The sequence below is a fragment of the Balaenoptera acutorostrata genome, chromosome 11 (genome assembly GCF_949987535.1).
Source record: "Balaenoptera acutorostrata chromosome 11, mBalAcu1.1, whole genome shotgun sequence".
Lineage (NCBI taxonomy): Eukaryota > Metazoa > Chordata > Mammalia > Artiodactyla > Balaenopteridae > Balaenoptera > Balaenoptera acutorostrata.
This window is the reverse complement of record NC_080074.1, coordinates 11,805,957-11,832,716: the sequence shown is the minus strand read 5'-3', so window position 1 is coordinate 11,832,716 and position 26,760 is coordinate 11,805,957. Positions and strand designations below refer to the sequence as shown.

Below are 26,760 nucleotides of genomic sequence, written 5' to 3'. Positions count from 1 at the left end.
CTGGGAAAAACAGGCTGTCACCGTTCCTTTGTGGGTAAGGTAGCACTAGGTGGGCAAGGCTTGTATCAGCCACATCTTCTTGGGGCCAGAGGTCCGGTGGCCCAGAGTGATGATTGGGACCGGCTACAGCTGTTCCTCCCTGGACTCTGCAGCTCAGGAGAAGCTGTGGACCTCCTCAGATACTCCTGGAGACTGGGGAGTAAGAGCATGCATGCATTCATTCAGTCATTCATTTGTCCCATCAGATGCTAATCCGACGCCTTCCTTCCGCCCCGACCTCCAAGAGGCGCTGGACTTGCCGGAAGCTTGGCCTGCTGGCTTGAGAGCAAGTGAGCCCCACTTTCTCTGCCAGCCCAGGAGATAAGCTCTGCGCTCCTGGCCAGCCATGCCCTCCTAGCATTCTCCCTCCTCCCTCTCTGCTCCAGATCCTCCATCCAGCTGGTGGATCATGGATGGCAGGGGTTACCCAGGCCACCTCACTGGCCCCCCCTCCTCATCTTCTTCCCTGGGGCCTCCTCCTCTGCCTCCTAAGCCTTGGAGTCTGAGGCTCAGTTCCTGCACCTCTTCTCTCTCTGCACCACTCCCTTGGTGCCTTCATCAAGTCTCACGGCTCTAAATATCACCCCCATGCTGACAGCTCTTAGACTCCTGTCTCGGGCCAGGACACCTCCCCGTGGGCCTCTGTAACTTAACGTGGCCAATACTGAGCTTCCATCCTTCCCCATCCCAACCTGCTCCCTCCACGGACACAAACCTTGGAGTCATCCTTGATTCCTTCCTGGCCCTGGAAATCCACATGCAGCCTTTCAGAAAATCCTGTATGCATACCCTTGGGAATATTTTCAGGCTCTGACCCCTTCCCACCTCCTTCACTGCCACCACCTTGGTTCAAGCTGCTGTCATCTCTTGTCTGGATGATTGTAACAGGTTCCTTGCTTTTTGCTTGTTTCCTTCACCAGAATGTAACCCTCACAAAGGCTCTGACTTTCTTTGTTTTGTTCACCTTTGGGTCCCCATACCGTCAACAGTGTCCTGTACATGGTGAGTGGTAGTGAGTGTCTCCTGAGTGAACGAATGAATGAATGAATGCTTCTAGAGTCCAATTCTCTGCATTGGTGCCACCTTCCTTAGGGAACCCTTCTGGAATGATCGCCTCCAGGCTGGGTTGGGGCCAGGCTCCCTCAGCACCCCACACTGCCTTCTATCCCTGCCTGAGGCATCTATGTTAGGTTCATGGGTCTGTCCAGCCTTCGTGGCAGGTGTGCTGTAGGTTTAACAGACCAGAACCGGAAGCTGGCTCAGTCCCCACCCACCGGGGTGCAGCTCCACCCACCTCCCTGGGCCAAAGGCATGCCCATCTCCAGGAGAAGCTCCACCCACCTTGCTGGGCCCCAGCTTCGCCCACCTCATTGGGCCAGGGCTCCTCCTAGAAGAATGACCTCTGTCTTCTAGCTTCTCTAGCCAATCAGGTTAGAGCTTAATGGAGGATGATGGGAACTCACATCTTCCAGCTTTAGAAAGTCACTTTTGTTGTCTAGCCCCAGACTGGCATATTACAGATCAAGGGTCAGCAAACTCTGCCAGATGAGGCCTGCTGCCTGTTTTTGTAAATGAAGTTAAGTTTCAATGGAGCAAGCACAGCCGCGCTCATGTGCTTCTGTATTTGCTTTTGTGCTGCAAGGTCAGGTATGAGTAGTTGGGACAGAGACTGTGTGGCCCACAAAGCCTGGAATATTTACTATCTGTCCCTTTACAGAAAAAGTTTGCCAATCTCTGTTACAGATGCTCAAAAAATATGGTTGGCTTAAGTCAATTCAAGTCAGACCCTTGGAAACCTGTGCTGCTAATGTACATTCAAGTCTTCTGTCCGGAGATATCAAAATGAACCAAACACACTAAGCCATTCTCTCTTTAAAATCAGGGAAATGGAAGTATAGACTAGGTAGGAATAGCCACTGAAGAATCCTATATCTTTCTTTTATTTAACAAATAGCATTTATTGAGCACCTACTATATTCCAAGAGCTGTTCTAGACAGAGCAAAGAATGAGACAAGGGTCCTGTCCCACAAGCACTTGGCATCTGGCTGATAAAGCATCACACCCTCGCTGTGTTCAGCCAGTGTAGCTTTGGGTGCTGGCTCTGCTTTGCCCCTCCTTCCACCTCTGCCCTCGGGTGCGTCTCTGCCGGCCCCTGCATCCCAAGTCCAGCTGTTCTCAGAGGGTCCTCCCGCCAGGCTGTGCTCTACCTGCAGCCACGGACTGTGTCTCATTCATTCCTCTGGATTGCCACAGCACTGAGTACGGCCTCTGGCATACAGAAGGTGCTCAATCTGCCTTTATGCCACCGCCAGGCTCCTTTGAGAGCCCCAGACCTGGTAATGGGGGTGACGACCAAATGACCCTTTAGGAATTCCATCTAAGAGCAGCATCTTGCAGGAATTCATAAAGGGAAAGGATGAGCTTTGTAAGATATTTCCCCCCTTTAAAAAGAAAGCTGTAAATGACGTGATGTTTCCTTCCCTTCTCTTCCCAGCCGCCTGGCTGGCTTCGTGTTCCATGGGCTTGCAATGAAACCCAGATTTCAGGCTGACCTGAGAGTCGGGTTTGATGTGAGGAGTAATTATTGAAAGCGACAGGGGTGATCCATATAGTAAAATGCCCCCTACATTTTTCATAAAAGTGACCCACGGGTAATACTAACCGATGCTGTGGGGGGATGGGAGGGAGGCTTTGGCCTGGGAAGGGCACCTGGGAGCAGAAGGGGGCGAGCAATGCCCCTGGGAGGAGAGTAAACTCCCTCAGGAGGTGCTGCCTGAGAGCCTGGAGCAGAGCTTTCAACCACTTCTGCTTGGGGTGGCTTTGCTGTACCAGGCATCAAGGACCCTTAGCTCCTCTCCTGGAAATCCTTTTCTCCCGGAACATTTTGCCTTGTTAGTTTTTGCTGATTCTTGAGAGATTTCCTTTGGGTCTCAAAATACTTTCTCTTGATAATATGTCTCAGGTGGATTTAAGATCACAGCTATTACATCAGGATTTAACTTTGACTTGACTTGTGGGGAAAGAAAAAAAATCTCATTGTTTCAGTAGAAGTTCCAGTCTGGCACCGCCTGGTGAGTTTCTTCATTGGATTATTCAAGAAATAGCTACTGAGTGCTTTTTACGTGCCAGGCACTGGGCTGGGAATACAATCATGAACGAGATAGGTAGAGTCTATCAGAGTCCTAGTGGAGTTGGCAGCACTGCGAGGGAGCTGGTTGCTCAAATAGACAAGGACCCCACAGTGTGATAAAGGTGCTAGGCTCTGGGAACCCCTTCAAGGGCATGGAGGACTTCTTGGAGGAGGTGATGTTTCAGCTGAAACCTGGAAGATGAGTAGGAACTTGCCGACAAAGAGGGGAGAGAAGGGCGTCGCAGGCAGAGGGAAACAGCATGCATGAAGGTTTGGCCACTGGGCAGGAGGGGAGGAGGGAGGCTCAGCTTTTTCCTGCCCTCTGTGGTGACAGGGACCTCTAGATAGTCCTGGCCTTTGACTCTTGAAGGATGGAAGGGCAGGACCCACCACGAGGAAGGAGATTAAAAAAAAATTGCATGCACTCACGGAGGAAATATTCTGCTGTGTCAGCTTCGTAATCTGCATCCTCTGGGAAGTGATCGATTTGCTTGCAGAGACCTTTGAAGTTCCCTGGAAAACAAGGGAAGAAAGAGCTCGTAAGACATCCTAGGCTCCGGGGATTCAGAGCCCACCGGCCTCTTCCTGGCTTCTCGCTCTTCTGAAGCTGACTCAGCCCTCTCCCTCATCCCCGGAGGAAGGTATCGCTTTGTCTGTTTGGACATCTGTCTGGTGAATCAAAACACACACACCCGCGGTGCTGTGGAGAGGATCTAAGGCTTAAGACTTCAAAACCCAGCCTTCCATCTCTGCATCGAGGCTTCTGAGGATTAGCTGAGGCGTGGCGGGCAGTGGAGGTTTGAATCTGTGCTGGGGACTGCCATGGAGGAAGCTGGTGAATGTCAGTACACCTGCCTCTGCGCCCCAGCCCGGCTGGGAGTCACCTCGCGTCTTACATGCGAGAAAGCAGATGGCTTTCCAAAGAAGGCCGACCCCAGACGGGGCTGGAGAACATTCCCACAGACCTTTAGATGAGCTTGCAAAGCATTTTCTCATTGGCAGTTACATAGAATTCACTATATGGAGCCCCTGAAAGTTCTGAAATACCCCTAGGGTTGGGCCCCCCAAGGGGGCTGGGCCCTCTGCCAGGCTCTTGGACTACGACTCAACCTGTGAGAGGGGTGTTAGCATCTCCATTTTACAGATGAAGAAACTGAGGCTCAGGGAGGCTAAACGACTGAATAAGTACTCATGGCCAGGAAATGATGGAATAAGGGCTCAAACAAAGACCTTTTGGTTCTAAAAATTTCCTTGGTGATTGCTGAGAAAGTGAGGGCTGGCTCAGATGAAAACCCCTAGTCCTGTGTCCAGTGGGCCCCCAGCAGTGATCACTAAATGAATGAGTGAACTATTGAACACGATCTTCATAAAAACTCATGTGGAGACTAGAATTGCAAGCATGGCCGCTTCATGGCAGCAGAGTCTTTGTCTGTTTCATTCACACTGTATCCCCAACACCAGCATAGGCACTATGGATGTTGCTTAACTTTCTCTGAATGACTGAACCCTTGAACCTGTGCAGGGAGATATGGCAAGAGCGGGTGAGAGGCAGGCTCTGCGGCTGGACTGCCCGGGCCTTGGCTCTGGCTCAGCTTCACGAAGACACCTCAGTTTTCTCAGAGGAAAGTGGAGATCAGAGCAATTCTTCCTTCACAGTTGTCATGGGGATTACACGAGTTGACATGTCTAAAGCGCTCAGAGCAGTACCTGGCACGTTAGTAAATGTGCTGGAGGTATTGACGTGAGAGAGATATGAACCTTGACTACATTTAGCCCCTGACATTCAGGATTTTCCTGTGATGGTAGCTAATGTAACCTAATTAATACAGTCCCCAATACGTGTTAGCAATTTCTTTTCTTATTACAGGAGATTGAATCTAGTTCCCTGTGCTATACAGACCTTGTTGTTCATCCATTCTATATATAATAGTTTGCATCTGCTAATTCCATCCCTCCCCCGTACACCCTCCCCCCTGGCAACCACAAATCTGTTCTCTATGTCTGTGAGTCTGTTTCTACTTTGCGGATAAGTTCATTTATGTAATATTTTAGATTCCACATATAAGTGATATCATATGGTGTTTGGCTTTCTTTTTGACTTCCTTCACTTAGTATGATAATCTCTCGGTCCATCCATGTTGCTGCAAATGGCATTGTTTCATTCCTTTTTATGGCTGAGTAGTATTCCATTGTATAAAGAAGTTTTATTATTATTATTTTCAATTTTATTTATTTATTTATTTTTGGTTGCGTTGGGTCTTCGTTGCTGCATGCTGGCTTTCTCTAGTTGCATCAAGCGGGGGCTACTCTTTGTTGCAGTGCGTGGGCTTCTCATTGTGGTGGCTTCTCTTGTTGCGGAGCACGGGCTCTAGGTGCATGGGCTTCAGTAGCTGTGGCTCGCGGGCTCAGTAGTTGTGGCTCACAGGCTCTAGAGCGCAGGCTCAGTAGTTGTGGTGCACGGACTTAGTTGCTCCGCAACATGTGGGATCTTCCTGGACCAGGGCTCGAACCCATGTTCCCTGCATTGGCAGGCGGATTCTTAACCACTGCGCCTCCAGGGAAGTTCCTCTCCGGAGTGCCCGAAAGCCACAGACCTCACATTTTCGGGAACGACTCCCCAGCCCGCTGGCGCGGAGCTTAACGCTCCCGCCCTCACCCGAAGGAGCAATTTCTTTTCTTATAAGATCCTGAGCCTTTGTAGCCCATGGAATAGGTTTTATCACGTACTATAGAAATTATTTAGGAATTTTAAGGCATTAGTACACAGACCTGTGTATATCACATATAGCTGTATACATAGGATACAGGTGTGCTTATATAACTAAGTATTTTAGGTATTTCTTGCTGTTATTATGTTATGTAGGTAATTCTGTACTACATATTACAGAGAAGATGGTTGATCCTTACTCTCCAACCCCCCCCTTAACTGTCTCTGTACCAAATTCGCTTCCTTTCCCAACTTCTGCAAGAAAAACAATTCCCCAGAGCATAACGGAAGTTTGGGTAGCTTCACTGCGGCTTTGTAGGATCCGTGGAGCACAGCGTTTCACTCCAGATGCTCCCATCAGGGCAGGCGGCTTCTAAGCGTGGTGGGCAGTCTCTTCTCTTGCTCAGCACCCTCCCCACCCCATACCTTGCTGTCTCCCCCTCCTCTGTTGTCCTGATCACGTCCCACCCTGCTCTCGGCATCTTGCTGCATTAACCGGAGGCCTCCCGCTCCCCCTCCTAGCTTAGCCTCCAGCCAGCCACACACTCTTCTCTCCGGAGAAGAGTCTTTGTACCCGCTGCTAAGAGGATAACACAGCCTCCCCATTGTTAAAAGTACAAATCAGTGTATTTACAAAGCACTTTGCAGAGCGCTTTCATTTTCTCTCAATTCCGTCTGACAAATATTTCGTCAGTGCCAACTTGGTGCCAGGCATCTTTACAAGGAATCCGTACAGGAGGTGAGGCGTGGAGAATGGTACTGACGTGCCCCGAGGCTCCTAAAAGATGGGGGGCAGTGTTCATCCCCCAACCAAGGGATCACAGGTGGTACCTCCACGTCTCTCTTCTAAGGGCCCCACCCTTCAGGCTGGTGGACCACACCTGCACCTTCTCCCCACGCAGCCTGGCTGTCCGCTGCCCCAGCCCGTGCCTCCGTCATCCTTGGACCGTTGGGTCCCGGCATGGTGCCTAGCGCAGGAGAAGCATTCCAGAGATGCTTGTTGAGAGGCTGTGTCAAATAATCAGCAGCCAGACCTCTCCGGTGAGGTCCAGACCTGGGTATCCAACTGCTTGTTTGATGTCTCCTGGTGGATGTTTTAAAAGCACCGTACACTCAGCAGGTCCAAACTGGAACTCATCATCTGTCCCTCAAGCCTGGTCTTCTGGAGGCAGCAGCTAGGTCAGCCAATGCCTCTCCATCGCTCCCTTGTGAAAACTGAGCCTAGCCATCATTGCCGACATCTCCTCCTATTCCCTGCAGGCTCCATTCATCACAATGTCCTGTCTGGATTAGCTCTCGGTATCTCTCAAACCCATCGTTTTCTTTCCAACAATAGTGACACCCACTGCCAGGTGGGTGCTTAATTCCCTGGATGACTGCAGTAGCCTCCCCACTGGTCATTTTGTACCCACTGTTATCCGTCTCTACAGAGTAATCATAGTGAACCTTTGAAAATGCAAATCTGTTCAAGCCACATCCAGTTTGAAACACTCAACAGCTTCTCGATGCTCTTAGGGAAAAGCTCAACATCTTTAACAGGGCCTGACCCTGACTTCTGTCTGGTCTCACCTCCCTCTTGGTGCATGTGCCATCTCTGCTGTTCTTCCTGCCATGCTTGCTCCTACCACAGGGCCTTTGCACACGCTGGTCTACCTTCCTGTGCCCCCATCGTATCCTTTGTTGTCCCTCTCTCAACCTTCTTTGGCCCTCCTGCACTGTGCTAGTGGGGTGTCTGCCACTATGCTGGCTGCTCTGTGTTGGGGGGAGGTGTTAAGGCATGAATGATGCTGGTGGGAATGTTCTCATAGAGAGGGAAGAATTGATAACTCAGGGAGGGGATGGGGCAATGCAGGAGCAATGTGAGAGGGGATGAGGTCTGGGACACAAGTGCAAGGTTGGCCTTATATGGACGATGGTGTGTCCGCCGCACTGGGAGAGAAGGGGCATCTGTGGATACAGACGCAGGGGATGAGTAGGCATGGTGGGAGCTTGTGACACTTCTCTTCTGGTTGCTTTTCTTGATGAAATGGGAAAGTGAAATTTTTCTCCATGAGAGTGGGAGAGGGAATGGGCCAGGCTTGAGACATGAAGTATGGGTGTTGGTGGCTTGAAGGTCCCTCTAGAGATTCTGTGGTTTTCTCTGAACACATTTAGTATGTGGCTGCAGTCGAGCTGGAGGGTTGCCTTTAACCAGGATGAGGGTCAGTGAGATGAACACAGGAAGGTGAGGGGAGAAAGGGAGTGATTCTGAAGATGGATCAGACCCTAAGCTGGTAAAGGGGACAGTGAAAAGGTGGTGGGATCAATGTACTGGAAACGTAAGGTGAGGGTCAAGGGATGGTGGCGGGAGTGAGCTGGAAGGGCGGGGCATGGGAGTCAGAGAGCAGATGCAAAAGACTGAGATTGTGGAAGGGGCGTGGTCATTGGTAACGTCAGGGTCAAAGATAAGACCATGAACAGGGTGACTCAAGTCAGGTGGAGGTAGGGATGCCATTCAAAGTATTTAGCAAAGCTCATACAGATTAATGTACAAGACAAAACTAAATAACTTTTGTACATAAAACAAAACTAAATGTTTGCTTTTATTTCCTATATACATCAATTACATATTGTAAAACTGCTCACCAAGTTAAATGTTGACATGCAAACGATTCATCAAATTATTCTAATAAACCCCAAATCAATGGTTGGTTTATAGAAATTATTGGTGTGATCTTTTGATGATGAGGCTCTTACAAGCTAAATGATCGCCCTGTCTGGACCGTGATTTGACACAGGGAACCACACCAGATGCTTCTGGCCCTTCTCTGTTAGAGGAAGATTCATTCTGTCTCTGTGATAACAGAATTTTCTCCTAACCTGCCTGATGCAGTTCAGTTGAGGACTTCTCCGAGAAAATAGCCCTCTGTCCTGGAAAGTGCCAGAGCTGGGAGTGTTAGAGTGGGCGTGGTGGTGGAGGTGAGAAGGATGGAAACCTCACAGGCAGTGCTCTCGTGGGCAGTGGGGTGAGCACAGCCCGGTCCTGCCACTCAGGACCCTTTGAAGGTTCTGTTCTTCTTGGGTCCTTGCGTACCCCCTGCAGAGCCAGAGGTACCCGGGCCTGTAGAGGCACAGAGCTCACCCTCCATCCATCCTTGGGGAGTGGGGAGAGGCCATGGGCCTCAGTCCCAGCCCCTTCCTTCTCTGCCTGTCACAACCCTGCTCAGCCCTCTTGCTCACACTTGGTGGGGCTGATTGATGCTATGGGGTTTCAGTATTAAACAAGCAGTGATGCAGGACTCATAAGGGCTGGCTGAGCGAGGGGCGAGGCCAGGTACTGGGTGGACTCTCTGCCTGCTTGTGAAATCTCCCAGAGGACCACAGGAGTAGCACTAGGGAATGAGGTAGCAGCAAGTGGCAAACGTCTCAAAGAATGGGTGGGGGGATGCCCAGGAGGCGAAGAATAGAGGCGAGGGGGAGTCAGGGTAGAGAAGGCTGGGATGAATTTCAGGGAGAAAGGATTTTAGGAGAGAGGCCGGGAGATGGAAACAGCAGGGAGGGTCCCACCACCCCCAGGCCCAGGGGTGTGGGTGATAAAACACCCCCGTGTGGGAGATGGCAGGGGGTGGTGTCCTCAGGGGAGGACAGGTTTCCATCAGAGCAAGAAGAGAAGAGATTGAGAACATGGGGGATTTTGCAGACATCAGGACAAAATTCCAGAAATCCCAGAGCAAGGATTTGTGGGGCTGGGGGAGTTGGAGATTGGATCAGAGCCCTGAGGGACGAATGGTTGGTGGTGAGGAAAGACCCAGATAACCTGGGACTCAGGCTATGGCAGGATTGGTCCCAATGGTCTCTGAGGTTGATGGTGATGATGAGGCTGTGAGTGTCGGCTGGAAGCATAAGGGGTCTCCAGGAGCGCCTGGGGCTCTGTGGCCCAGGACTCAGTCTGACTAAGGTGGTGCTGAGGCTCATGAAGGGGTGGTGCTACCAGTAGCACCGCATCACTTTTGGTGGAATTTAAGTTTGGTAGAACATCTGTGTCGGCAGACATTACTACCGACAGCGAAGAGGGGTGTCATCTTGTTTTCCTGATGCCAGCCTAGAGTTCTGCTCTATTTCTTTCTGGTTGGTGGTCATCAAGCCCAGGAGTTGAGACAGCTTCAGGCATAGATGGATCTAGGTGCTCAAAAATCTGGTGTCTCTCACCATCTCTGATCATCGTTCCTCTCTCCCCAGGGTAGAGACTAAGGGCTGACTAAGTGCTTGGGCCTGGTGTGGTGGAGGGAAATCTGACCTGATTCTTGCCCTTCAGGGGCACACAGTCTTGGGGGAAAGACAGAAAGCACAGAATTTACTAGAATGTAATGTCTCACGTCGTATATTAGAGGGATGTATAAGGCCTTATGGGAGCATAGTTGTTCAGCTGACATTTATGTAGCACCAACTGTATGCTATGCTTGTGTGATCTGCTGAGGACACAAAGGAAAAAAATATACTTTCTGTCTCCATAGAGCATGCCATCTATGGGAGACAGAGAACAGATGCTGCGGGGTAGCAGGATGTGTGTTGTGACAAAGCGGGGCGTGTCTGGGAGCATACGGAGGGCTGCAGATCCAGGTGTGTGAGTGTGCAGGTGTTGACACAGGCTTCCTGACTTGGAAGGTGGAGGAGTTAGCCAGGTGAAGCAGGTAGGTAGGGATGTGTGTGTGTGTGTGCGTGCGTGTGTGTGTGTGTGTGTGTGTGTGTGTGTGTTGGGGCGTGTGAGGAAGCGGTGGAGGGTGAGAAGGGATTCTAGGAAGAAGGACCAGCAAGAGCAAAGTCGGGGAACTGCTGGGCACACAGCAGGGAGCAGAGTATCCCAGGGGTCAGGCAGGTCCTCCAGGGCAGAGTTGTGGGTAACAGGGAAGCCTGGAAGCAGTGATGTGCTGGAGCCGGCTTACATCACGGGAGCTGATTGTTAGCGTCTCTTCCTAACTCACATGAGTAGCTTGAAATCAGCCATGGTGGGAGTATTTGCACCACGGGAATTGGCAAACACTACAAATCAAGGTCCCCTTTCCCTGCCCAGCGAGCCAGCTGTTAAACATTTACCAGGACACCCTTGCATGAAGGGCAATCCCGTACGAGGGCTTGGCTGGTGCAAAGATGTGACATCTTCGTGGGATTGGAGATTTACAGAAAGATTGGTCCCATTGAGAGGGCTGGATGGGTCAGGGGGAGGGCAGGAGATGGCTGGGGAGCGGCAGGGGCCAGGTCCCGCAGGGGCTTGTGGTCCAGGCTGAACTGAGGAGGGGGTATCTCAGCATCCACTTCCCCTACAAGCATTGGCTTTGAGCTTTTGAGGGATGAAGAGGTGGGGGGACTCTCCCACCATGAACTATATAAAGGATTATTCTAATCACCGCAAAATCTCTACTGAACCTCCACCCCCAGAAGGGCCAGTGATGACATGCCAACCCCGGAGCCCAGGGACTTCAGGCCGAGCTGAGGTGGGAAGGCCAAGGGCTGTGCCTGAGGCAGCTACAACTCTGCCTCCAGGAATTTCCTGCTTCAGACTGAAAATTTCAGCTTGCAGGTATTAAGTAGTTTAAAAGGAGGTTTCATCAGCTTTGTAAAAAGCACATTAATATCTCACAGCACCAACTGCTGTCTCATTTCTTTGAGATGCAATAAGCTCTTCATAAACCTGGTCGTTAAGGGTTGAACAGACGCTGTTTTATTTTCCACATATTCATGAGAGTCTGAAAGAGCAGCTCGGAGCCGGGAGGGTGCGCGGAGGGGGCCGGCTGACGCACGGGGAGGAGATCGGCTAAGTAATTTTTTAAGTGAAGCAGAGGAAGGGCTTGGTGGGAGCTTTTTGTGCTGTGTTGTAGACCTTTTCTGCTCCCGGCTGTTTGCTTTGCTGGCAGGGCCCTCCCTGACTGCAGGGATTAAGGAGACCTTGGGGCAGGTGGACGAGGGCTGGCTCCTCCCTTTCAGGAACCCCAGGCCCCAAACAGCGCTGGCACCGGCTGCTGGAAGCTGTGAAACAACAGCCTTTGTGGCTGTCCATAAGTTCACTCATTCCCTGTTCGTTCATTCACTGAATTGTTTTGAATGCCTGCTATGTGCTAGGTCCCCTGCAGGCACTGGGCCGGGTTAGAGTGGGGTAAGAAGTCTGTTCTGCCTGCCTGCCTTCCCCGATTCTGCCCTGAGCTCTCACCGTCCAGAAGCCCTGGGCACAGCACTGAACACTTGCCCACACAACCTCTGGGAGTATATCCTGTCCTGATTCTTGTCAGCTGCTTCTTTAGTCCTTTCAGTGTGATGTGGGGAAGAGATTGGACCCCAGACTCAGAGAGTTCCAGCTTCTAAGCCTGGCTCTCCTAGCTATTAGCTGTGTGGCCCTGAGCAAGTCATGTGACCTCCCTGTGCCTGTTTCCTTAGCTGTCAAAGGGGGATGTTAATCTCTGCCCCGTGGGGAGATTCTGAGGACTCAAGGAGATAACAGAAGTGAAGGCCCCTTGTGCAGTTCCTAACCCAGAGCAGACACTCAACGAATGTAATCCTTCTTTCTCTTTCTTCTTCAAATGATGCCTCTTTCAGGAAGCCTTTCTTGATTGCCCTTAGTTGGAAAAACTCTTTCCCTCCTCTATGTCTCTATGAAGTGCTTCTAGATTTTAATGGGCATAGGAGTCACTGGGGGATCATGTTAAACCAGATTCTGACTCAATGGGTCTGGCGTGGGGCCTGAGACTTTGCATTTCTCACAAGTTCCCAGGTGAGGCTGGTGCTGCACGGTCCCTGGTGGACCACACTTTGGGTTGGTTTTCGAGTACTTTATATCTGCTTTGGTCATATTTTGTGTTCCGGTATCATTGCTTAGGAACAAATGGCTGCAAATCTGTAAGTTTCTCACAGGCAGAATTTCTTCTAGAGAGTTTCCTGAACATACCATATTTCCCTTGATGCCAAGATGCTCACATGCACATTTCAGTGAAATTGGGTTATGTCTTATAATTGATGGGTTCATTTACTGCTGTGTGTCTCTTTTCTCCTGAAAAATCATTATTACATTGATGGTGTGTCTCATAATTAATGATAATGGCTACACAACAAGTGTTTATTGAACAAATGGACAAATAAATGAATCTCTGTGTGTGTGTGTGTGTGTGTGCGTCTGTGTGGGCAGAGAGTATTGTATACATTTCCATTCTCCTGAACAGATGAACATTATGACAACTATTAGAATCCCTGGGGCACCAGGATCTTTTGTACCTCGCTTATTAAAAGCTTATTTGACAGTATCAAAATATGTGTATAAACCAAACCCCAGCAATTTCTCTTAGAAATTTGCCTTGGGAAACCCTTGCATGTATGCATAAGAAGATGTGTACGAGAATGTTCATAACAGCATTACTTGAAACAACAAAACACTGGGAACAACTCACATTTCTATTGTCAGAGGAATGATAATAGCTTGGAGTATATTAATATAATGGGATATTACACAGCAATGAAAGAGAGTAGATTACAGCTACACATGTCAACACGGTTGAGTTCCACACACATACTACTGAACATAACAGAACAGAAATAGACTCACAGGCATAAAACATGAACTTACCGTTACCAAAGGGGAAAGGGGGGAGGGATAAATTAGGAATTTGGGATTAAAACATACATGTTACTATACATAAAGTAGATTACCAGGGACTTCCCTGGTGGCACAGTGGTTAAGAATCTGCCTGCCAACACAGAGGTCATGGGTTTGAGCCCTGGTCCGGGAAGATCCCACTTGCCATGGAGCAACTAAGCCTGTGTGCCACAACTACTGAGCCCGCGTGCCACAACTACTGAAGCCCGTGAGCCTAGAGCCTGTGCTCTGCAACAAGAGAAGCCACCTCAATGAGAAGCCCGTGCACCACACGAAGAGTAGCCCCCGCTCGCTGCAACTAGAGAAAGCTCGTGCGCAGCAACGAACACCCAAATGCAGCCAAAAATAAATAAATAAATAAATTTATAAAAAAATTTTTTTCTTTAAATGGATTACCAACAAAGACCTACTGTATAGCACAGGGAATTATATGCAATATCTTGTAATAACCCATAATAGAAAAGAATGTAAAAAAAGAACGTGTATATATATATATATATATATATATATATATATATATATATATATAACTGAATCACTTTGCTGTACACCTGAAATGAACACAACATTGTAAATCAACTGTATTTCAGTAAAAATAAAAACAAAATACTGAACGTAAAAATCAAGCCACGGAAAAATACATATGGTATGATTCCATTTTCACATAGTTAAACATGTACAACTGGACGATAGATTGTTTAGAAATACATGCTTGTGGTGAAACTGTAAAGTCAAGCAAGCAGTGTTAAACACAGAATTCAAGAAGGTATTGCTCCGAGATGGGGGAGAGTGGTTGTGGTGGCAGAGAGGGGACAGGTCAGCTTCAGCGTACTGGGAGATGCCATTTCTTAACCTGGTGGTCAGTGCACAGGCCCTCATTTTATTGTTATTCTCTATGCTTTGCTATGGCAGAGCCTGCTGGCTGTTTCCTAATGTCTTGTTCTTGCCGTCTTCCCACATTTTGCCGGGACAGATGGCTTCCCAGAATATAGACTTTAGTTCCCAGCTTCTCTTGCAGCTAGCGGTGGCCATGTGACCAAACTCTGACCAATGGGGTGTAAGTGGAAGTGGAGGGATCAACTTCTGAGAAATGTCCTTCAGGGGATGGCATGTGCCCTTCTCGACGACCCTTTCCTCTAGGCACATGGAGCAGGGAGCTCCAGTTGCCGTCTTGGACCATGACACAACCTTGAGGATGGAGAGCTGCATGATGGAAGAATCAAATAAAGGCATCTGGGTCATGCCACCATGGAGTGCCTTATCTCCTGGACATTGTATCTCCAGAGTCAGGTGATGGGAGAGAAATAAACTATCTTTTAAATTTTAGTTAAAAAAAACAACCCTTGGGCTTCCCTGGTGGTGCAGTGGTTGAGAATCTGCCTGCTAATGCAGGGGACACAGGTTCGAGCCCTGGTCTGGGAAGATCCCACATGCCACAGAGCAACTAGGCCCATGAGCCACAATTACCGAGCCTGCGCGTCTGGAGCCTGTTCTCCGCAACAAGAGAGGCTGCGATAGTGTAGGGCCTGCGCACCGCAATGAAGAGTGGCCCCCGCTTGCTGCACCTGGAGAAGGCCCTCGCATAGAAACGAAGACCCAACACAGACAAAAAAAAAAAAAAAAAGATAGCATCATGTAATGGCAATTCTATAAATCTGGGTTTTTGAAAAAAAACAACAACAACAAAAAACAACCCTTGTTGCCAAGCCTAATCATAATCAATGTAATCATACATATTAAAATAGTCTTCTGTATGTATTTAATATTAGATACATTTTAAAGAACCCTCAGTGCCTGCATAGAGCAGGTGCTCACTATGTATCTACAGAATAATTGAGCAAAAGAATGAATTAAAAATTATCTCAATGTTCCTCATAACCCCTTTGTTCAGGATAAACTTTGCTCTGGTTCAGTGCTGGCTGTGCCTCTGAATAAGGGAAGAGGTGGGCAGGGGCGTTGCTGAGAATGAGCGTGCAAGGGAGAAAGTCAACTTAGACGAGGGAGCCAGGAAGGAGGTGCAAGACAGTGGGTTTGACTTCAGACAGGAAGAGTGAATGGATCCCAGTGAAGATAAGTGAACGAGGATTGTCGGTGCTTAGAGGTTGTGGCCGAGGCCCCAGAGATGTTGGTCAGGGCCTTACACTGGGGGCTGTGGGTGTCACAGGCAGGGGTGCCCTCATTGGCTGGTGGATCAATATGAGCCTGACCAAGACTGAGAACTTGGAAGGATCTGGGTTCTGAACTTCAAGGCCCCTTCATCACAGCCTTGCAGCTCTGTCGCCCCTACCCCATAGTGCGGACACTGGAGCAGGCCCCCGGGGACAGGAAAACCTCAGACCTACAATCACCACAATATGATTGAAAGCCTGTTCCCAATGAGGTTAAAGACACTCCACAGAGGTAACAAGTCAACCTAAAATGTACTCTATAAAATAGGCCTGTAGGTTTGGGTGTTGTCATAAGCCGTGAGGAAACCTCTCCCAAATACAATTCTATTAGTTCAACTCCTGCTGCTAGAGAGATAGCGAAGGTCAGTGGTTAGCCTCAGAGTCTGGAGGCGGGCAACCTGGGTTCATATCCCAGTTATACCACTGAACCTCTCTGAACCTCAGTCTTTTCATCTATAAAATGGGGAGACAGTAGACCTATCTCATAGGGCTGTGAGCATTGCATAACACACTGAATTGAGAGGGCTTAGCACAGTGCCTGGCATCCAGTAGGTGCTCAATAAAGTAGCACCACTCAGGTGCTACTGCCTGGGCCCCATGCTGGGGGTATAGATGCGTTACACACAGTCTCTGCTCTCAAGAAGCTCACAGACTAGTCAGAGAGAGTAGTGATTACACTCCGATGTCAAGACTGCTCCCAGGTGGAGGCAGGCCCAGGGAGTACGGGAACCTGATGGGCATAGATCCTCTGGAACAGGACTGGTCAAAGGACTCTGTCAACTCCAGAGCCCCAGGAGTAGGCGGATAATGAATAAATACTGCCATGTGCCAACAGCTCTAAATTCATCTTGAGAGGCTGGTGGCATAGTGGAAAGATGGCTGGGCCACTTAGTGAGAGAGCTGGTGCTTGAGCCGTCTTTCTGCCACGTCTTAGCCATGTGATCTTGGGCAAGTCATTCACTTTGGGATTTATTCAATATTTCAGCTGGTCCTCAAACTTCTATTGAGTGCCCACTAACTATGGTGGTTGAGCTGGGCGCCGTGGTAGAGAGGGGGTCAGTACAGCAGGAGTCGCCATCCCCAAGAATGGTGTCTAGGAGACATTGAGACAAATAATCAACTTACCTGACCCAGAGTGAAAACAACAGCAAGGGCGGGGATGGTCACGGTTTTGGTCCCTTGGAGAAGCTGCCACGAGCTAGGTGCTGGGCTAAGCACTTTACACTTAATCCTAAAAAACCCCTTTTATTATTTTCTCCACTTTAACGGTGTGGAAATAGAGGCACAGAGAGGTGAAGACATGCACTGAAGGATTCACAGTGTGAGTGAAGGAGCTGGGATTTGACCCCAGGCAGTGGGGTTCTAGTGACCACTAGGTGATATTGTTACAGCAGAGCACGGGAAGCTGGAGCGTGGGCGGGAGGGTGCCTGGCTCCGTCTGGGTGGTGGTGGGTTGTCAGGAAGTCTTCCTGGAAGAAGCTCCATCTCAGATGAGCCACGAAGGATAAGTAGAAATTGGCAGAGGAGCGGGAGGGTGGGGAGGTGCTGGGAGGAAGACCAAGGGTTAACCAAAAAGGGAAGATGGGATCCTGCGGCCGAGAGCTTTGGTCTGTCTGAAAGACAGATGGTTGGGCTGGATATAAGCCTGTGTGTGTGTGTGTGTGTGTGTGTGTGTGTGTGTGTGTGTGTGTGTGTGTGTGTAACCAGTCCAGAGAGATAGTAGCTGTGGTCAGATTATTTGGGACCTAATAAGCCATGCAAAGTATGGACTTAGGAGCAGTGGGGAACCACCTGCTTTTAAGCAGGTAGTTAATGTGACCATACTTGTGCTTTAGGATGATGGGGAGTGGATTGGAGAGACAAGCCTGGAAACCATGAGCCCAGTCCAAGCCACCAGCATCTCTCGCCTGGACCAGTGCGATGGAAGTAGTCCAGGTGAGAGATGGAGGTGGCTCAGGCAGGGTCAGGACAGTGGCGCTAGAGAGATGTGGGTGGATATGAAGTCAGTTGAGATTTATTTATTTGTAAAATGGGGAAATGGGCCAGTCCTGCTTTCCTGAGGGTGTAATTGAATAGATGAAATGAGGTGAAATTGAGAGCTAATAAACCCACTTGGTAAATTGCAAAACTCTGTGCAGAGGTGCAGGCTGATTAGCACAGTTATACTTACAGTGAATGAGATGGGGCCAGACAAACAGCTCTCCCTCCATATATATATACCTCCTATTCCCTGGACAAACTGCTGCTCTAAAACTCACTGGTTGTGCCACCTTGGGTAAGTCATTTCCCCTCCTCTCAACTTCTATCTTCTCCTTTGTAAAAGTGTTTATGTTGTAAAAATGAATAAGATAAGGTGCAGAGTACTTGACACTATGCCTGCCACGTAGAAAGTGCTAGGAAATAAAAATCTTTCCAGAGCTAGCGTCTCTTCCACTACTCTGTGTACAAAGATCACAGGGCCTGGCTGCCAGGATGTGTCCCACAGGCACTGTCATCTGAGGGACCCTCCTTCCTGCCAGCATCTTGTGAAGGTCTTCAACAGGTTGCCCAGATGTCTCCATGGAATGAGAAAATGCCAATGGCCTTTCCTGCTTTGCAGAATCTGCCTTGATTTTTTGACCACCAATTTCCCCCAGGCCTCTTTGATTCATTTTCATCTGCTTAGGTATATTCAATTTCATGGCAGAGATCCAGGCCAAAGTGGTCAAATGCCATCGAAACCACTGGCCCACGAGGAAATGTTTCATGGGATGAGGATCTGTAGGCCTGGGGATGCCCATCTAACCACACTCTTGTTTCCAAACCAAACATGCTCAGAAATCTTCAAGTCTCCCGTTACCTGAAGCACAAAGGGCAGACATCACGGCAGAGCCAGATTCTCAGCCGTGTCCAGTTGGACCCAAAGCTTCCCACCTTATCTGCTCTGACTCTTGTCTCCCAGCTATGCTGGACTCAGGAGAGCATTTGCCTTTCCCCTTTCCTCACCATTGCATACACTTTCCTTCCCTGCTGAATCAAGCTCTCCCCTCTTCTCCATCTGAAACAATGCCCGTTTCACTCCAGAGGGTAGGAATGTACAGGCAGGACTGGGACTAGGGTCAGGTGCCTAGGGTCCAATTTAAGGAGGCACTCACCCTCAGGGTCGTGCAGGTGCAGTAAGCACCTCCTTCAATTTCGCAGCTTGTCCTAGCCTGGTCCAATGAAGGGGAGATGTCAGATTAGTAACTGGGTGGGTGTTGTGGTTTTCAGAACTCCCACGGTAGTGAGCTCCCTGTCACTGGAGGGGTTCAAGCAGAAGGTGGTCAGCTGCCTCTTAGGGATGCTGAAGAGGGCAATTCTATACTAGCTGGGAGGTGGAGTAGGTGGTTCTGGGGTCTTCCATCCTCTGGAAGCTAGGATTTACGGAGCCCTCCCTAATCCCACAGCTCAGAGCTGCCTCTCCTTTCTTTCAACTCTGCTTTTACCTCCAAGATCACTCATCTGGCAATTAACCACAGGCTGCCTCATGACAGCTCTTATATTGCTGTCTTGTCATTTCAAATTTCACAAGTGTAAGTGTCATTTTCCTAATAGCGTTCCACATGCATTGAGGAGAAGGATTGAACTGTACACTTTCTGTTCTCTCTTTCAGTGGGTGAGGGAGCCTCTCTAATGTTTATTTAAAATCTTCTCTGTGCCAATACTTTACACCTCACTTGATTCAATTATCACATCAACCCCTTGGGTAGGTTCTGTTAATGCCCATTCTACAGATGAGAAACTGGAGGCTCATAGAGCTTGATTAATATCAGCTACTCTTTTTAATAGACACTCAGGACTGACGCTATCAGACTGCCTGGGTGTGGAGCCTCCAGCAAATTGCTTAAGTGCTTTTGGCCTCGGTTTCCTCACTACAAAATGGGATAATATGGACTTCCCTGGTGGTTCGGTGGTTAAGACTCTGTGCTTCCAATGCAGGAGGCACGGGTTCGGAGAACTAAGTTATCCCTGGTCGGAGAACTAAGATCCCACATGCCGCAGGAGTTAAAAAAAAGAAAAAAAAAAAAAGGGATAATAACATCACCAATTTCACAGGTTCTTGTGAGCGCTGAATAAGTTGACATGCATGTCAAGCTCTTAGAACAGTGCATGTCATGAGCTTTCAGTACATGTTACCTGTTATTAGTTTCTATTGTCATTGTTATCAAAAGAGTGGTGAGCCTTGTCATATCTAGAAAAAAGAATGATCAGAATGTGAGTCTTAGTATTTCCCGGAGTTTAAATAAATCTGGACCAGTCATCCAGGTGGGAAGACAGGGCCACTCACTGTCAGAGCTTGTGATTTTCTCAGAATTGTCTCTCTCTCCGGGAGAGAGAATCCTGCCCAGAAGCCATTTGCAGAAATGGAAACGTGAGTATCTCATGAGTCTAATTGGCAGGAATCCATCCCCCGGAACTTGATTACCGTTGGGGAAATTGCCAAAAGAGTTTTCAAGACTACAAAGCTGGGACTTCCCTGGTGGTCCAGTGGCTAAGACTCTGAGCTCCCAATGCGAGGCGCCTGGGTTCAATCCCTGGTCAAGGGAGCTAAACCCCACATGCCACAACTAAAGATCCCACGTGCCGCAACTAAGACCTGGCACAGCCAAATAAATAAATACTTAAAAAAAACCCTGAACAACTATTTCTAGAATTAAAAAACAAAAACTAAAACAAAACAAAAACTACAAAGCTGCGGGCAAGACTTGGTCTTCAGTTATTGATTAATTGATTTTGATCAAAAACATGTTGGCAGCCTTCCGTGTGCTAGGCACCGTGCTAGGGAAGCACATAGGGATGAAAAAATCAGAATCTTTGCTCTGAAGCCTTCGTAGTCTGGGGGAGGGGTGGACCCAGTGAGCCCTGGCCCCACAAAGCCAGCCTGTACTCAGAGAGGTGCAAACAAGACAGCCAAGCTGCCCACCTTCTGCCTTTTCACCACAATCTGCAAGAGGAAAAGGGTTCTTGAGGGATGAGGAAAATTACTGAGAAAAGTTGCAGCTGACCCAGACAGCTCTGTGAGGACAAGGATGAGGAGGCAGGTGGAGTTGGTTGTACCAATTGCCAGGTGTGCGTGGAAGAGATAGAGGCAAACTCTGGTGGGGGTGGACCACCAAAGCCTCTGCCACCCCGCTGAAGAAGAGTGGGCTCTGGAAAGACCTGCCTTGCCAGTGCCTCTGACTGCAGTTGGCTGCTAAGAGCTGCACTTTGGTTGCTATTGGGAAGGCAAATGCCATTTGCATTTCTGTCACTTAAAACAATGTGGTGTTGTGACACTCTGGAATTTGAAGATAAATGTTTAATAAAAGGATTCAGTTTGATATAATGTCAGAACTTAATTAGATCCACAAAGCACAGAGGGTTTTTCAGGCCCTTCAATTAGGACCTATTTCGGGGTCTGGTCTGATGAATCTCCAGCGCCATCGAGTTGCTGCATAGGCTGGGATGGCACTTCCGAGTCTGAGGTCTGCCATCTGCAGATTCTAGTTCAAGGGCACTACTTTCTGCAGCTGTAGTAGAGGTAATGCAGGGTTCCAGCCCACTCTGTGTGGAAACCTACATTTGCTAGGGTTGGGGCTGCAGCAGGAACCGTAGAATGATGCTAATGAACCCTAACCTATGTGAGGTTCAAGGCCATGACCCCAGGTCAGGTGAGGACTCCTTGGACTGAGGAACTGTCTTCAAGCCCACTTGGTCCTGACCCCAGGGGCAGAGAAGGTCCAGGCTGCTGGACACTGGTAAACAATCATGTTTTCGATCCTAGCCAGGGCTGATGTTTTGCAGATATGTACTGATACAAATATACTGGTTGTCATATGTAGGTTAGTAACGAGAATGCTGTCCAAACACCCACAAATCCCCCTTCTCCCCACTTCCCTGGCCACACTGGCCCCCCTTTAGGATCTCCTGGACTGTTCCCCCAACCAGCTACTAAAGTGTTGGAGCCTGATGCAGGTGTCTCCAAGATGCTGTTCCAGCACCATGGCCAGCCTCCGTTCTGCCTGGTCAGGGTCTAGGTCTCAGCAGTCATGCAAAATGCTATCACCCCAGTTCCAGCCTTAAAAGTGACAGCAGTCTGGGTGGCAAGAGGTTATAGACCTAGTAGTAGGAGCTTCGGAGTCAGACCCCACTGAATTCAAGAGCTTCAGCGCTGCTGCCTATGAGCTGTGTTAGTTCTCTGAGCCTTCTCTGTGAAGGGGGTTAGTAACACCTACGTCAAAACATTGTTGTAAAAATCAAAGAACATAAATAATGTAGGTGGTTCCTGGGTGTAATGGTTTGCACTTTAGATTCATACTCCAGCAATCCAAGTTCAAGTATCAGTGGGATGTTTTTAAAGGGTGTAGAATGTATAGTTTAAGAGTATAATGTCTGGAGCAGACTGTCTAGGTTCAAATCTCAGCTCTGCCACTTACTAGCCACAATCTTGGGCAAGAAATGTCACCTCTCAGTGAGTTTCCTTATCTGGCAAATGAGATCATAAACATCTATGGGGTTGTTGGAAGGATAAATAAGCTAATGGACTTAGGAGAGTATTTGGTGGAGAGTAGGAATTCAGTAAATGTTACTATATTTATATTATGTAAATACCTGGCACAGAATAAGTGCTTAATACATGGTAACAACTACAGCCACTTTTGAGAATGGTCCTTACCAGTATTCTTCACTGCCTGTATCAATGTTTTGCACTGCTTTTGGTCCCCCAAACCTCATAACTTCTTAGAAGAGAGAAGACCATCTCATGGTGATGCTTCTTCCCTCATCCCTCCCAACTGGCCAGCATCTGCCAGATTATTTGGCTCGTAATATAATGAACACAAGCATACAGGTCCAAAGAATGCCCTCCCCCAGGTCTCCTCAATCCTTGTTCCCCTAAAAGTAGCATGTCCATCACCCTCCAGGCTATGCTGCTACTTAGTAGGCAACCAATAAATTTTAAATCAATGAATAATGAGGGAATTTGGATCAAGGAAGTCTTTCATCCTAAACTTGGGAGAGGTTGTTTTTAACCCGTGGTTTACCAGCTGCAGACATTTCATCAGTTAGACATGCCCTTTTCCATGAATATTGTGATTTCCAAAGTGTGTTTTGCTGATGCCAGCCCAAGAGATGCTAGTAAGAGATACACCATGATGGGGTTCCTTTAAGTTGGGGCAATGCTGGGTTAAATGAGGTTAAATAGGTTTCCTTACTGTAGGGTTTTTCTGAGGCTTTACTATGCTAATTACATTCTCAAAATCACCTTTGGGAACATAGTGCACAACGTTTCCAAAAATTCATTTCAATAGAGATGTGTGTGTGTGTGTGTGTGTGTGTGTGTGTGTGTTTCATATCATGGGGCAGATTCTTTAGATTGTCCTTTGGGGGACACTGCACTAAATGAATCTTGGATTTTACACCTGTGCTTTCATGCAGAGCAGAGGGTAATGAAAAAGTAGAGCACAGAGGTTTCCAACACCTTTTTTTCCTTGAGTGCTAGCATGGGAGGTGTTTTTACACATGTCCCTACAACATCTGCCCGCCTCCGCTCTGCCCTGTTGGCATCATTTGACCCAGCCAAGCACTCCTGCCTCCTGATGCACCCTCTTCCCGTCATGCCTGGGACCCCACAGTTGTCTGGTTTTCTTCCTGCTCATTTCAGACTCCTTTGCAAGCTCCTCTTCCTCTGATTATCTTGTTCATTTGGTGTCCTTGGGGCTCTCCCCTTGACCCTCTTTTCTTTTCATTTTATGTAAGTTCCTCCAAGAATCTCATCTCATGGATTCAATTTTCATCTACATACTGATTACCCATGAGTCTCTATGTCCAACCCAAACCTGTCTTTTTATCTTTGACTTTATGGTACACTGGCTTCCCCTTATACACATCTCACAGATATCTGCACCTCAACCTGAACTTATTGCCCACTGTCTACAAAGACCCTCTTCCCAGAGGCTCTTTCTGAATAAACCATGCCTTCATCCAGCCGGTTTCCCAAGCAGCAAATCTCGGAGTCATCCTTGATTTCTACCTCTCCATCCTCACTCTTGTCTAATTGCCAATTCTTTAACATGTCTTGAATCATTCATGCCTCAGTGCAGACTACTATCCACTTTCTGTGCATTATTACAATACCCTCCACCACCCAGCTGGCTTCCTTGCTCTCCTCTTACCCACTTCCAATCTACTCTCCACCCTGCAGCCACTGTGATTTGCAAAAGGTGAAATCTGGTCTGCTTCTCCTCTGCTTAAAGACCTTCAATGGCTCCCCATTCCTACAGGATAGGGCTCTTTGGCAAAGCCTCCGGGATTCAGCACAATTTGACTGCCTCTCCGATCTCTAGCCTCATCCCTCTCCAGAAGCCATGCCCCAGCCACCCTGAGCTGCCCCGCCTCCCATGAGCCACTCCACGTGCCTGCTCCTACCTCGAACTTTCCCACATCCTTTCTGCATGTACTTCCTTTCCCTCTTCCCTACAACTCCCTCCTCTCTGCCCCCCCCACCCCCATGCCTCCTATTGGTGCTTCAGCTCTCAGTTTACTCATCAGTTCCTCTAGGAAGGCTACCTTGAAGTCTGCTCCTGCCTCCACATCACCCCAAAGAATGGGCTGACCCCTCTTCTTTTTCCCACAGCCCTCCATGCTCTCCCATTTGGTAACACTTCCCACACCACCTTGAGATGGTACACTGGCCTGTTTCCTTGCCTCTTAGAGGGCTGCTGGGTTTACCATCATGTCCTTAGGCAGAAGGCAGCCTGCCCACCTCCTTGTGTCTCCAGATGTGCCCACGCACCATCTCAGCCCTTGCCAGGGAGCAGCAGGGAGTTGAGATCAACAGGTAGTGGGGACTCTGATGCCACGATCACTTTTCCTGTGTTAGTGTAGCTAGCGAAAGGCTTGTGGAGGGAAGAGATTGCAACCATTGACTCAAATGAGGTTTGGGGATTTTCTGCGGTTTGCAACAATCCATTTGCCCATTACCAGCTGTGATGTGGAATTGACAGCACTGACATATGGCCTGACTTGCTGCACACGGGGGAGGGGCTCTGGAGCCTGGAGGCAGAACTGACTTCTCCTCTCCCAGCTTCTCTTGTGCCTTCCCTCACCCCCCGAGCAATGCCAGACTGGCAGCAAGGGTCTTTGTCACCAGGCACCATGGCTTGGTTTACTTCCTGTTTCCCTCACAAGAGGATGCCCGCCATTAGAGCAGGGACTGTAGAGGTTTTATTCACAATGTATTCCCAATGCCCAGCGAGGGCGTTGGCTTATAGCAGGTGCTCTGCAGAATGAATGAATTTAATGAATGTGTTCACAGCCATATGACTGCTACAGCATTTAAGGCTCCATCGGATTGCGTAGGAGGAAAAGTGCATGCACAAGGTTTGTAGTGATTGGCTGGAGTCTCTTACAGAGAAGACCAGTGAGCAAACTGCATGAGTTGCTGCCCAGTGTACACATTTTGTGTATCTCATAGGTACCGGGCTTGGTTTAGTCTGTGATGACTGCTACACTTAGCTGCCACCCTCCCCCATTCACTCTGCTCTAGCCACATAAGATTCCTAGTTTGTCTTGAAACACACCAGGCAGGCTTCCCCCTCGAGACCTTTGCACTTGGGACTCCCACCCACAGTGCTCTTGTCCAGCATCTACGTGGCTGCCTCTCTCACTTCATTCAGGTCTCTGAACAAAAATCGTCCGACGACCATCCTATGTCCCCTTAGCTGGGTTTATTTTTTCTTCTTATTTAATCACTAGCTGATGTCTCATCACATTTTTATTTGTCTCTCTTGTTAGAATAGAAGATCCACAAGGGCAAGGCTTTGATTTGTTCACTGTTGCAGCCCCAGTGTTTATATCAATGCCTGGCACATAGAAGGTGCTTGACAAATACTGACGGATTACTTGAATAAATCTCTTGCCTGCTTTGATTCAGCCTTCTTCTTTCTAAAGAAATAATGTCACAGTGGGTATCAGGGAAAAAAAAAAGACCTTACTGGCAAACTGCACTGAAAGGTAAGAAAGTGTGTTTATGTTCATCCCCCCACTTATTCCTCACAACTACTTAAGAGGTAGGGGGAATTTTCAGTTCCTATTTTTCTAACCCAGGGCTCAGAAAAATAAAGTCATGTGCCCAGAAGATTCCAAATCTGATATCCCTTGAATGACAATGTCCTCGAATTACTTGACCTCTTGTTGTCTTGGTTTCCTTATCTGTGATACAGGGATAAGAAAAGTAAATGCCTCATTGAGTTGCTGTGAAGGAGTTAATTTGGTTCAGTGCTTAGGGAAGTGCCTGGCACATTCCAAGAACTCTTTAACTGTTAGTTATTATTGTTGAGCCATTTTAACACTGAATTTTAATTGAACTTCCCCATTATTAAAATTCTATCCTTGAGTTTCGGATGTATTTTTCACACAGTTGTATTGTAGGTAAGATTTCTATTAAACAGTTGCCTTTTATTTTTGAGCTCTATCCTCGTGAGGCTGCACCATATTGCGCAGGGCTTTATGGTGCACTGGATTTTATTGTTTCCAGTTGTTCTTGTTGCTCTGTCTTCCCAATGAGAATGTAAGTCCCTGAAGAATATAGAGAGTATTGCTAATAGAGACCTGGATGAAGTTTACAGTTTTCCCTTTCTCATTTAGACCTGCAATTCGCTAGGAATTGATTTTTTTCTATATGGCGTGAGGTAGGGGTTGAGATACATTTGGTCCCCAACTGGGTATCCAATTGCACAGCCCCATTTGAGTATCCAATTGGCACAGTCCTGCTTATTTGGCTCATAAGGTACTCCCTGCCTGGATTGGCATCTCCTTTCTCATGATCTAGTTGAGTCTCCCACGTTCTTCAAGGCACAACTAAAATCCCTCCTCCTTCATGAAGTCTTTCCTGATGAATCCATTATTCATTTATTGGATCATGATTTATTTTCTACTCTGTGTTGGGCATTGTGCTAGGCACTGGGGATACAAGGCACTGGGGCAGAGAGAATGAATCAGGGACCATCCCTGTGCTCACGACATACACAGGGGAGGGGCACAGAGGTATTGACTGAGTGACGGTACATGTCAGGGGTATAGGGAAAGAGAAGTTCTGAG

General features: G+C 48.3%; 1 protein-coding gene across 1 annotated transcript in view; it reads right to left on the bottom strand.

Annotated features, from left to right (window-relative positions):
• The window catches only part of CACNG2 (calcium voltage-gated channel auxiliary subunit gamma 2), a 120,305-nt gene that overhangs the window by 12,866 nt on the left and 80,679 nt on the right, over positions 1-26,760 (bottom strand). Inside the window, exon 2 of the mRNA XM_007165673.2 lies at positions 3,600-3,683. Coding sequence (XP_007165735.1) covers positions 3,600-3,683 — 84 coding nt within the window. The remainder of the gene's footprint in view (positions 1-3,599; positions 3,684-26,760) is intronic.